Source organism: Gasterosteus aculeatus, chromosome 8 (genome assembly GCF_964276395.1).
Source record: "Gasterosteus aculeatus chromosome 8, fGasAcu3.hap1.1, whole genome shotgun sequence".
Lineage (NCBI taxonomy): Eukaryota > Metazoa > Chordata > Actinopteri > Perciformes > Gasterosteidae > Gasterosteus > Gasterosteus aculeatus.
This window is the reverse complement of record NC_135695.1, coordinates 4,280,173-4,293,133: the sequence shown is the minus strand read 5'-3', so window position 1 is coordinate 4,293,133 and position 12,961 is coordinate 4,280,173. Positions and strand designations below refer to the sequence as shown.

At 47.6% G+C, this 12,961-nt stretch overlaps 1 protein-coding gene across 39 annotated transcripts in view; it reads right to left on the bottom strand.

The window, feature by feature from the left end:
- The window catches only part of kif1aa (kinesin family member 1Aa), a 32,331-nt gene extending 19,716 nt beyond the window's left edge, over positions 1-12,615 (bottom strand). For 25 of the 39 annotated variants that reach the window (XM_078107578.1, XM_078107584.1, XM_078107586.1 and 22 more), the window contains exons 1-16: positions 12,207-12,615; positions 10,511-10,678; positions 5,212-5,285; positions 4,753-4,935; positions 4,572-4,637; positions 4,189-4,367; positions 3,854-3,965; positions 3,521-3,598; positions 3,349-3,414; positions 3,243-3,260; positions 3,051-3,129; positions 2,888-2,966; positions 2,564-2,706; positions 2,243-2,281; positions 888-1,099; positions 263-342 (exon numbers count right to left, since the gene is read on the bottom strand). In XM_078107578.1, coding sequence (XP_077963704.1) covers positions 263-342; positions 888-1,099; positions 2,243-2,281; positions 2,564-2,706; positions 2,888-2,966; positions 3,051-3,129; positions 3,243-3,260; positions 3,349-3,414; positions 3,521-3,598; positions 3,854-3,965; positions 4,189-4,367; positions 4,572-4,637; positions 4,753-4,935; positions 5,212-5,285; positions 10,511-10,616 — 1,514 coding nt within the window. In that variant the 5' untranslated portion in view covers positions 10,617-10,678; positions 12,207-12,615. Of the gene's footprint in view, positions 1-262; positions 343-887; positions 1,100-2,242; positions 2,282-2,563; positions 2,707-2,887; positions 2,967-3,050; positions 3,130-3,242; positions 3,261-3,348; positions 3,415-3,520; positions 3,599-3,853; positions 3,966-4,188; positions 4,368-4,571; positions 4,638-4,752; positions 4,936-5,211; positions 5,286-10,510; positions 10,679-11,943 lie in introns of all 39 variants that reach the window. The other 14 variants (XM_078107589.1, XM_078107591.1, XM_040185173.2 and 11 more) reach the window with 3 other exon arrangements.
- Positions 12,616-12,961: the final 346 nt, after the last annotated feature.

Here is a 12,961-nt window from a genome sequence, read left to right as displayed (position 1 = left end):
GCACCGTCTTCTTTGTGCAAGTTATGGAGTCATTAAAAAACAAAAACAGGATTATTAACCATGTTATAAGATGTATTATATTCCACAGGTATTTTCAGTTGTATTTTTAAACAGTTTTCCGTCATAAGCCGGTTTTCACAGTGTGCATGAATTGTTTTCTTTATTCACAATTTCTTTGGCTAAGAAAAAATAAAGGACATTTACCAATGAAGTATATTCAAATAAGAAATGTCCATACATGTGTATATATGGTATATCTCACCTCTCCATTCTAATGGCTTCAGTTCTGCGAAGTTTCTCTTCCCAAGTCTCATTGAGTTCAGCAATGATTTTCTCAGTTTCCTGACATATAAAAAAATAGTAGAAATGAATACATTTCTAGTGTGTGCAACAAATCCCATCCAAAGACGAAACAATTAATTGATGCACTAACAACGTATCGTGTGGTGTATTCAAAGTCTGATATGTCCTCAAATCTGATATCTCTGTTGTCCAAAAACTATTACAAACACATCGTTGAGCCACTGGTTCAGATGAAAGTGGGCTCTGCAGTGTACTTTGAGTCATCCATGTTGTGGTGTACTCATTTCAGCACCAGATACATGACTCAAATTAGTCCTCAACAAATGCACAGTTGAGTACCTTCTAAAACTACAAAAGTGCCATGTATCTTTCTCCTGTCATCCCTCTAAATTCACAAAGACGCATCAATTAAGTAGAAAGAAACGAATATTGATGCACAGCTTATTGCTTTGTTAGCCCTTTCACTGCACTGAATGTTTTGAGCGAGATGTTTTGAGCCCACTGAAGACGTATCTGCGTACAGTGATGAACAACGCGCTGCTTTACACTGTGGCAATGCGGTGTGCATTCAAACCCGCGCTCACCTTCAGCCTCTCGATGGCCTCCTCGCTGCCCGGGCTGAACATGATGCGGTCATGAAGACTGGCGATGGAGCCGGCGCGGCTGGACAAGGCTGAGAGGGACGGGGAGGGACTCATCCCTGTCATGGCATTTGTCACTGTGGAGAGATCATCTCTTTGATTCACTGCTTGGCCTTTATTGTTATTATTCTCGTAATCGGACGAGTCCGGCAGGGCTGTGGGTGCGGGGTGTCGATAACGGGGGGGAATAAAATAATGTTGAAATGCAAACAGATAAGGAAGAGAAGAGAATAGAAGAGAAGAAGATATGTGGCTTGAAACAAATGTAAGTCACGGAGAGAAATTGAATCTACTTGTATACAAGCGAGGGCAGCAGCAGCAGCAGCAGCAGGAAGCCACACGCAAGGAGACCAACTGAAAAGATGCAACAGGGAGGCTGTCCAGCCACGACCAAAGAAAATGCAGCCATGATGCAAATATGTCAAGCAGAGCTTCATATGCAGGGACATTCACAAACAAGAATGACTTATTTTTAAAATTGCCATACATTTATGTTGTTCGTCCCCCATTTCAGAAATGAAGGCTGGTATGAGATAAGGATTCCAAATCAACAAAAAATAACACCAGTCATGGAAAATAAAAATATGATATGCTTGCAGAAACGTAAAGACTCATTTATAATGGGGACATGTTTCCTACAGAGATAATTAGGAAGCCTGACGTCTCAATTAGGATTATTACCTAAAGACGCATCTGATGCTCAGTAAGCTTCTCTGAAATTTAAACTGAAAGTAGTGATCCCAGTGTTTCCCCTACCATTATATACCATGTTACCATTATACCATTTTGCCTTTGCTTGCAGTTAATAAAGTGTCTCATAGAAAGACTGCAGCAAAAAAAAATACTGAAATGAGATGACTTCCTCAAGATGCTACTAAAGTAATTATACTTTCAGTGGCGGAGGGCTGCGTCATCAGGGGAACGGGGGGGAAGTCTCTTCATGGAGGAATAAATAATAGGGATGAATACTCATGTTGAGATGCTCTGCCTTGTTGCTTTGTTAACAATCAAGCTTTGTCCCGCCGATGCCACAGCTACGCAGCCATACACCATCTCTGCAGCACCATGACTCGGCACATTCGCCCAATTAGGAGCAAAAAATGACAAAGCTGGAAAAATCCCAATTGGGGCGGCTGACATTAGGTTTGCATTTCAGTGCGACCGGCCTAAAACATTCTGATCAATGCTTTGTCATATTGCGGTTCTGCAGAGAACAAGAATCTACTTTTTTTCTGTTACGTTAAGTGCCGGTGATGCTAAGCGGCCACAAGAGCTAAAGCAATAGCCAGAAAACACACATTTCAAACCCTCTATGACAGCACCAGTCGCTCGATATGCTGGGGGAAGAGAAGAGAAGGAGACACAGAGAGAGAAGGAGACAGCGAAACACCCTTAGATAAAAAATGTTCACGCGCTGAAACAATATTTCATTATTTTGTTGGGAAAAATGCATTTTTTTTGTGGCAAAGTTGGTCCTGAAAGGAAAGTCTGGATTTCTTGTTTTATTTCTGTTGTTGTAATACTTATTTCGTCCACAAGAAGCTGAAGTGCAGGTGGGTTTTAATTTCACTATGCACTCGTAACACCAATCTAGGGAGGCACATGAAAGGACCCCTTACTGTCAATGATGTCACCCAGGCCTTGGGAGAAGAGGAGGTCTTTCAGGCGGGACACCTCCTCCTTCAGCTCGCGCACCAGTCGGTTGTTGGGATCCTCGTTGATCACAGCGTTGCAGCGGATCTGCTTGGCGCGGTCTGCGTACCTGCGGGGGCGCGAGGGGGCGGGAACAGCGAACATGTGACACCGGAGCCGCTACCCATGAACGACAAAGTGTGAAAGTGATGCAAGCCGCCGAGGGGGAGCGCGTATTACGCAACACTTTGACGCCGGCGTCCCTCGAGGACACAGCGAGCGGCTGTGTGGGAGGAGGGCGCGCTCTCTACCTGAGTGTGCTGAGGGTCTCGTCGTAGTTGATGTCTGCGGGACTCAGGGCGGCTATCATCGCGGTACGAGAGTTTCCCCCTGACAGAACGAAGGCCGACACCTTAGCTTCAGTTTGTCATGGACCAATAGATCAGCCGGAGCTGCGAAATATTACTCTCATACCCAAATTTTCTCTCAGTAACCAGGTCAAAACCGAATCTCTGTAGGGGATGAAGCTTTCCACCTTCTTCTTCTTTTTATTCTGTGTGTCAAATGAAAACACCACATTCAAAAGCAATACATGTTTGGTCATCATTCGTGCAGAGAAAAACAGTCAATAAATGAATAACAATTTTAAAAGGTTAAACAAATTACCTTATTTGACCCTGAGTCCTGAAAGGAAGTACACAGTCTAGTTTACATACGTGTGCTTGTTAACATGGAGCTTTTATTTCACAACAGCATGCAGATTAATACACACCACTTCGGCCAAAGCAGAGATGACTTTGCCCAGTGTAGTTAGAGATTTGTTGATATTTGCTCCTTCCTGTGATAGAGCGAGAGGCAGACGAGGGTCACGGCGTTATTATTCAGAAATGTGTTTTTATATTTGTGTTTGAATACGTGAAAGGAATGCGAGGGAAACGTTTCACCTTCAGCCTGGTCCCTTTGGCTCCAGTAGAGTCGGCCCTCTCACTGCCGGCCAAATCCACCAAACTTATCTTGCTGACCTGAAACAGAATGAGTCACTTAAACTGCACATAACAGGAAAACACCCCCAGAGCCATTCATCTTAATTCAGGAGACAGGTCTCATTAGAAAAACATGTGCACAAAGTAACCTTACAATTACAGTACGACCTTCAAGCAACCATTGATTTCCAATTTACGACAGGATTTATATCACTTTCATCAATCAGCTCATTGATAAGCAGTGGCAGCCGCTCAATGTTAAATAAATGCAGTCCGGATGGGATGAAGCCCGACCTTTTCAGAAGTGTTATCAGTCTCGGCATCGTGCCGTTTCTGAGTGAATATGATGTTGAAGACGGCGTGCGAGCGGCTGCTCGTCTCATTCATGTTGGTGGCGGCCACAGTCCTGTGGACGCAACGGAGACACTTTCATCAGCTGTTGGTTCGCTCCACATTTGTCCAGCAAAGAGAATGAGTGTGTAGCTATGACAGAGCAGAGTACCAGTCTTGCTATTTCTAGTCCTTTCCAACACAATTGAAAGTGCAAATAGGTTCAACAGGAACCGCATGAGGTACATTTCACCATATTATCTATAAAAATGGCCCGAATAAATAAACAGCTCCATCACCTGGCCTTGTTGCCGGAGTCCATCAGGTCCTGGATGTCGTTGTAGGAGGTGACAGCTAGTTTAGACAGGTCCTCCACGTAAGGTCCCATCAGAGGATGCTCTCTGACGCGCAGGTTCCCTTTGTTCTTGGGGTTGAGTAGATCCCGCACGCGTTCACAGTAGATTTCCATGTAGCTTACCTGTTGGAATCATCACATCAGCTCGGCACACACAGCAGCCCTCTATCGATCTGTGTTAACCGCATTAGTGGGGTTTGCGTCTACCGAGGGGCTGCAGCTGAGGACAAGCTGTTACAGTCAATCTGTTGTGCTTGTGTAAGATTAATAAGGAACGGAACTGTAATGAACAGAAGGATCCCATGAGTGAGGAAATCTGACGCTTACCTCCACGGAATACGACATGCTGTTGTCGCCATTGTCATTAAACTTGGTGAAGAGATCTTCACACAGCTGGAAGGAGAGAATTATGAACGTTACTCACACAATGGTCACATCTGAGACATTCAAACTAATTTCACCTCTGATTTATCGTCAGCACTGGCCCATAATCACAGTAAATCTGTACCAGAGGGATGATCCCCTGTTGATCCTTCACATCCTGTTTCCCCATCATGGTGTAGGACTTGCCAGCGCCCGTCTGGCCGTAAGCAAAGATGCACACGTTGTATCCCTCGAAGGCGTGCAGCAACATTTCCTCTCCGATGTCTTTGTACACTTGCACCTGAGAGGCATAATTGATGTCCTCTGGCTGCAGACAGAGATCAACAATCAGCCAATTCAATCTTAAACTTTCTCATAAAATTGACAAACGATAATACTGGGGTTGGGCTATAATTCCATATAATCATCTATTATCTTTCATTGGAATCGGATCATTCTAATTTCCTATTCTGTTCAATCAAACCACTGTCTTAATCTGATCAGACTGTATTTCTGTGCCTTCATGGAAACAGTCAACAAAGTATTTGTTTCTCTATGATTTAACTGATTGGTACATTCGCTGTGGGGGGGCACCGAGACTTACCGAGGTGTGGGACCAGTAGGAGTAATCAAAGTTGAAGCTCTTGTTGTCTTTGGCCTGCTTGGGGTTGACGATGGCTGAAAGACAGGACGGGGAACACGAGTCAGAGGGAAACCGTATCTGCGACGCGTCGTGTTGTGCTAATAGAACGGGTCGCCGCCTCCTCTGAACCTGCAGTCAGCTGGTGTTCGGGCCTCGGGACTGCAGCGCAGCAGCCAATGCACCAGGACAAGAAACCGTCTGGCAGGTTTTTGAAAAAATGAACGCTAACTGCCGAGACAGCATTTTCTCCTGCTGGAGGTCATAATATTGAATGAAATACATTCTGTTATTGCAAAATGAAATTTGAACTGCTGCAAAGATGCATTGTGACATCAAATACGTGCCAATCTGCATACATGTACAGGGCAGAAATCCCATTTCATTACTACTCAAGCGTAAAGTATCGTTGCACTAGAACACCACTTTTACCTGCAATTGTTTTACGCTGCTTGATCCTTTGTGCTGCTGAGGAAAATGAAACGCATCAACTGTGTTTGCATGTCAATAAAGGACTGACCTTTATTGCTATTTGCCATGGTCAAATAGACCGTTTGGCCTGTGGGTGCAGATTAAAAGGCCACATCATTACCTTGCAGAGGCCATTTTAGGACTCGGTGGGACGCCACCGTCGGCCCTGAGCAGCACCTCATCAGGCTTCATAAGTAATGTAAGTCTCAGATTTGTCGGTTTAGGACAAATCTAAATGTGACAAATTGAAACAATTTTGATTTGATCATGTTCTGGTCTGGTAGAGTTACATCATGGGACAACGATGACCACCAACATGTTTTTCTGATTCACTTCATCTGTTAGTTATGCTATTATGTTGTATTGTGTAGTCCAAATACATTACATTACATTCGCTGTGCACTTAACAGGCAAACTATCAACTACACACGGCGCTTGTTCTCTTCGAAGGTATCCGTCACATTGAGATGAATACTTGAGTGATGCAGTGACAGAACAACGTATCTGCTCCCAGAGCTCCAGACACCATGTGGTCGATAATAGAGGAGAGCCCCCCCCCCCCCCGCTCCCCCCTCCTGTCCACGCTGCTGCTGTCTTTCCACCCATCATGTAAGGGCCTGACGGGGGGGTTTCCGGTTTCAGGACCGGGACACGATGACGAGCGTTTCCCGGGCGCGACGCGACCACCTTCCCCCGAAGGACTTATCTGACTTTGTGACTCACGGTCGTCGCGAAATCTATGAGTTTTTCTAACCACAGCCATGGAATCCATTTCATTAATTAGCTTCCAAACTGCTCATTTCCTCGTCTGTGCGCCGTCCCCTGATGGTATTCTAGAGTAACGGCGTGGAAGGCACCATGACATCGTCGGCTACACAGAAATATCTGGTTACAAGTGGACGAAGAGCAAACATTATACACAGATCAGTCCTTCCACTCGTGACACTCGTGTGTAAGTGGTGGTTTTGAGTTCAGCCGTTCTACCTGTTCCAGTGACGCCACACTGCTCACGGATTCTGGAAGTAGGCTCAAGCTTCTCCGTTGTTTGTATCTCACAATAAGAAGTCTACCTGAATGAAAAAGACTGCAGCAGTGAAGCAGGTGAAACACTGAAAACAGGCTAACATCAGTGTGTGTCTAGGATCAGCAACCAGCCGGGTCGTAGTTCCACGTCTGTTCTAACTAGAGCCTCCTTGAGTCCAAGTGGTCGTTTCAGAAAATTCAGAGAAATTCCCTGAAAGTTGTAGCTGAGATTAAAAGGTTAAAAAGGACTGTTTAACAAACCTCTAAGTAACAAAACAACACAAGATTTGATTTACGCAGGAGCAGAGTCCAACATCCGCTCTTAGTTTACTCATCTCTGATTGGGATACGATTCATAAAAGAGCCCCCCAGCTCTCTGATAAGGTGATTACTTTAGAGAAGCAGCGAGGGGGGGGGGCTGTCACTGGTTTAACAGCACGTCTCCCACCTCTCCATCATGACGGAAATGCTTTTTGATGGACGACGGCAGGAAGGTCATGTAACGTGGGCGCGGTGTAATTGGACGAGATACAACAGCAGGTCATTTCTCTTGTGACGTAGGAGGTCGGGGTCCGTGCACGTGTCCACAGAGAGTCCACCTTTATCTGCGTCATTCCAGTCCTAGGTTAGTCCTACATTCAGAGCTATTTTCTACGTAATTGTTGGCCGTATATTTCTCGGGCGTTATTGTGTTCCGTCGTTGTGGGGCTTGTTGCACAGCTGCAGCCCAGAATGTTCCTTTGCTGGACCCGATTTTATTGGTGAGGTATCTTTTGCTTGAAGACTACTTCTAAATAGTTTTCTACATGACACAGTTTTACAAATATTGCTGTAAATTTCAATGAAGATACTGCAGGATTTTAGATTCACTTATATTTTGATGTGACCCCAATTGAAAAGAGTGTTCACATTATACAGGATACTAGCATTTATATACCACTATAAACAGGTTTAAGTTTAAGTATGCGTCACGTCATGTGGACAACTGTTACACAGAAGCAATCTCTGCATATGCAGCAATGAGAAGTAACACATGTACCCAGAGACATGTAAGCAGGTACTCTATTATTCTGCAAACCACGCCCTACTTATCTTCATCACTTCCGCTCTAGTTTAGATGATTTGATTTGAGATGTAATCAAGCAGATGTTTTTGCATCCTATCGCCGTGTGTCATCTTGAGCGACACTCAGAGATGCTGGTCAGACCTTCACGGGTGACCTGACCCAGTCAATGGCGGAGGAAATGTGTCTGCGTCGGCAGGTCTGGCAGAGGGGATGTGAACCCACTGACAGGGGCACCGGAGGCCACGTAGATGCTACTATTTTCAGCAACAGCACCACGGGCCGCATGCTGCCTGCTGCTTTATATGCTCACAGAGCTCGAGACACAAAACGTAATGGTTTGAGGTACTCAAAATCAAAAAAGCAACACGAATCCACTCATTTTCCCTCAAAATGCCCATCTCTACATTCAAACACATAGTATGTATCAAACCCCACATCTATTATGAGTAGGTAGAGACAGATAATCTGGCTCAACTGTGAAGTGTTGTGCTGCAACACACGGTGGATGTGAATCTACCCGCCGAGTGAATGCACCCAACAGTCTTTGGAAGAGAGGCCTATTTCTCCTTCAACGTGTCCCCTGCATCTTAACTAGGGCCGGTGTGGGAGGGAAAGATCTCCCAAACAACAAGATTACTGCCATTCTTCTACTTTCTGGGAACCGGGTCTATTGACCCGCTCAAGAGAGGACAAAGCCGAGAGGCTCGCACGCACAAAAACAGAAGCCACTCCTTCCTGTTCTTCCTTCCCTCTGCCCCCGACTGCCAAAAAGACAAGGGGGCATTTATATGCAGCCTCTGTGCCCCTCCAGACCCGGCAACCAGCGGGCCTTTCCATGCCGCCCGCCTGCTCACACCCTCCAGAGTCCAGACCACATCCAGAGGCATCACTCGGTGTGTCCATGCCTTTGTGTGCGTGCATCATATTTCATCACGGTAGAATGTTTATAAGGAATCGGGCTTCTGTACACATCTGAACACAGACCTACTTAGTGACTTCGGAGGGATCATTGTTGGAGGACTTCCATGTGTCAAAATGCCCACTGCAATGTTTCTTTTAAATGACGCTATTACTGCAACGTGGCAACTTGGATGAGTGAGATATAAAAGGTGAATGCAGCGGATGCCACATTCGTCTGGTTCTTATTCGCCAGAAGCCCGATAGCGATCTCTGCTGTGTTCTGCTGAATGAGCCACAGTGAGTTTGCAGAGCTGCCATGTGTGTCCTCTCAGCAGGTCTCCAAACAAACACAATCTAAGAATCGGTTAGTGACTATTGTGAACCAACAAGCAGGACCAATTAGAATGAACTCCATGCTGATTATCATGGAAACATTCGTAATCAAAAACAACAGACCAATATTTGCGATGAACAGATGAAGTGAAACGGGGCGCCGGCGAGGACCTTTCAATGGCCGACAACAAAATAAGAACCCCACTTGTGTGGGGACAGAAGAGGGCGCTCTGCAACACGGCGCCGTGGCCCTCAGGCTGTGGAATCACTTCGTACCGACCAATATGTTGAGATTTGATTATACAGATCATACGTGTTTACTCTGATATCACACAATCAGAACAGCACAGTTAGAACAGTCGGCCAAAAAAAGCCAGCTGGCTTGTTGTCTAGTCACCCACGACATGGGAGGGAGGATGTGTGTGTGTGGGGGAGGGGGTGGGGGGGGGATGAGGGGGGCTAAATTAGGACAAACGGTAAATATTTCAGGAACCCTCATCCATTATGGACCAACGGCTTTACCTTGCTAAGCAGGCTACATATCGAGTATCTTTCCAGTCTCCTCACTCTGCAGCGGATAACACGAGGAATGTGCGCCGCTCTAAACGACATACTTTAAAAAAAAAAAACTACGACAGATTGTGACAAAAACCCGCCTTGTGCAGGACGGGGGCGGCTGCTTGTGCCCTTGCGTTGGGAGTAAATGAAAATGATGAATGTGGAGCTGTTTTTGAAACCTGGCTTAATCTGGACACGCGATCACATGACAGACCTCCCCCTACATCAACAGGGGTGGACAAGTTCTACAAAAGGTGGAGGAAAATCATTTAAATATCAAAGCTGGTTCTGAACAGTTTCCTGCCAACCCAGTCTCACGGCAGAACGTGTAACAGCCAACGTGGCGTTCTCGCGCTTTTCGGGGAGAAAGCCTTTGCAACGAGGTCACGTGACTATCAACTTTCCCTCAGCTACAAAAAAAGAAAATGCCGGACTGTCGGTCCGAGAAGCATGCGTTATATTTTCATAATCTTCTATCAGAGAATGCGGAAGACCTTCCGTTTATTAGTTTCTAGTGACGTAGTTGCAAGGCAACGTGAATAATAAAACGTAGTATTGTCGGGATTTGGGGGAGAAAGCGTGAGAATACCACGCTGTGAGACTGGGTTGTTCCTGCTCGTATCAGCATGTTCACAGGAGATCTGTAACGTGCCTCCTCGTACTACGCAACAGGAAATGGAATCCTTTCATTAAACCCCTTGCAGAGGGAGGTCAGAGGTCAAGATCAGCAATCACTCAGAGAAGCTTCAACTTGGGCCTTCTGGTTTTCTCAGCTGACATTCATCTGGGTTGCTTGTGCTAAACATGTTGTCTAACGTGTCAGTCCAAGGGTTCTCTATTTAATTATAGACCTCATACAGTGAAAACAGGAACACACACACACACACACACACTCTCCTTAAGAACACTTACTGGTGGTGTTTCCAGACATCTGAATGATGCATTTGCTATCTTTTCCAATCTCCCTCGAGTTGAAGGGGCGGACACGCACCGCCACCTTCACAGAGGCCCCGGCCATGACGCTGTCTTCCTAGCACCTTAGGGTGCCTTCTTTTGTGCCCGGGGGTGGGGCCCGCAGGTCTGTGGGAGAGAGAAGAAAGGGATACAATACAAAGACGTATGCCTTCTTCACTGGCACAAAACGGTCTATTTGGTGTTTTTCTACATTTGTTTCGTTGTACGAACAGAACGTGACACCGTACGGTCGGCGTGACGAGCACAGTTGGGCGGGGGCGCGGGGGAGGGGGGGGGGGGCTGTGTGGCTCCGACACGAAAAGGCCACGCGCGGTCAGCTACAGCCGCTGGGACGAACGATAATAAAGCCGGCAGTAACAAAAGAAGTGCAGCAGCAGCTGAATGTCTGCAGGCTGTTTCTCTGGGCGACAATGGCTGCGAAAGCAGCCACAAATCCGGCGACTGGCTCCGCGAACAACTCGTCCCCTAAGAGACGAAGGCCGGCGTGAAATCCCTGTGGGAGTTTGCAGTGAGGCGGCGTCGGGAGCAGCCGTGACTCATCACCTGCCTGTGGCGATCCACTTCATCATTCAATCATTTAATGTGCCCGTCTGTAAGGTTTAGGAGTGAGCAAATGAATACTTTTCACTAACTGTAAATATTCATATCATTATTCATAGCTATTATTATCGATAAGGGAAAGTGTCATTGTTTTAAGTACGTTTATGCTCGAGATTTGGGATCAATATCCAGAGTATGTTCCCATCTGCTGTGACTCAGATGTCCGTCAGCATCCCTGAGTGTGTAAATGTGCTGTGTCACCCTGCTTCCCGCTGCACCTCCACAGCCGGACCCACAGCCGGACCCTCCACAGCCGGACCCCCCACAGCCGGACCCCCCTCAGCCGGACCCCCCTCAGCCGGACCCACAGCCGGTGATGAGTGCAGGTAGACGGCACCGCTGTCCTTGTTCAGGTGCAACGCGCTGATGACTAATTGGGATTGACTTAAAAAATTTTTTTTAAAACTAATAGATGAGATTCCAAATCGGATTCAATGTATTTCTGTCCGATATGAAGGGATGAAGATCCACACCCCGCCGGACTATTCTGTGCATGAAAAACACACTTACGATACAAATAATTGATCATGATTGATTGATCTTGCTCAGCTGGGCGGCTACCGTTCTCCTAGAGACAAAGGCTAATGTAATAATCATAAGACTCCTCAAAATAGACTCGAGATGAATAAATGTCTTTCATCATGAGACCACACAGCTCCACACCGACCTTCCTCATACTGCCCGTGAAATACCTCTTAACGTCTTAACAGTCTCTTCCCGTCGGGTTATAAACTAATAATATTAAAACATGTATTACGAAGTAAACTCACTTGACATTAGCAGGTGGAGCCTGTTAGCAACACGCTGACTTTGAGCCTCTCGCCCAATGACGAGGCATCGCCCGCGGAATTAAAGCGCATTTTACCCGCTAGGAAGAGCTGTGTGACGGGGCGGCGTGTCCCCGCAGTGTCTGTCCGACATGGGCCGCACCCTGCGCCTCTCCCCGGGAGAGTCAACGGCACATCGCCGGGGTCTCGATGAAACGGTGTTTCGGGCGGAACAACGGAGCGGACCGCGGGACGGGGGCGCTTACCTCCGCGGGGCGGATGACGTCGCGCTCCCCGCGTCGGGGCGCTGTCCGGCCCGCGTGCCTCGGTGTCGAGCGCCGTAAGCTCCTTCCACCTCCTCCGCTCTCCTCCTGGTCCTCCTGCTAACGGCCTCCTGCTAACGGCCCGCCGGCTCCATGAAGCCGCCTCGTCGCTCTCTCTTTGGGGGGGCGGGAGGGCGGTGACACCGGTCGGTTCGCTCGGACGCTCCTTCGCACTCCCAGGCGGTGAAAACGGCCCTATTGTGTGTGTCTGCTGAGGATGCTGGAGCTCCGCTGAGCCGGTGACATCACCGCCGAGGGAGGTAACAGCATCTATGCAGTAGTGGGAGGGAGAGAGAGGAGGGAGGGAGATGAGGGAGGAGGATGAGGAGGGAGAGAGAGGAGGGAGGGAGAGAGAGGAGGAGGGAGAGGGAGGAGGAGGGAGAGAGAGAGAGAGGAGGGAGGGAGAGGGAGAGAGAGGAGGGAGGGAGAGAGAGGAGGGAGAGAGAGGAGGGATGGAGAGGGAGAGAGAGGAGGAGGGAGAGAGAGAGAGGGAGGGAGATGAGGGAGAGAGAGAGAGGAGGGAGGGAGAGAGAGAGGAGGGAGGGAGAGGGAGAGAGAGGAGGAAGGGAGAGGGAGAGAGAGGAGGGAGAGAGAGGAGGGATGGAGAGGGAGAGAGAGGAGGAGGGAGAGAGAGAGAGAGGGAGGGAGATGAGGGAGAGAGGGAGAGGAGGGAGGGAGAGGGAGGGAGAGAGAGAGGA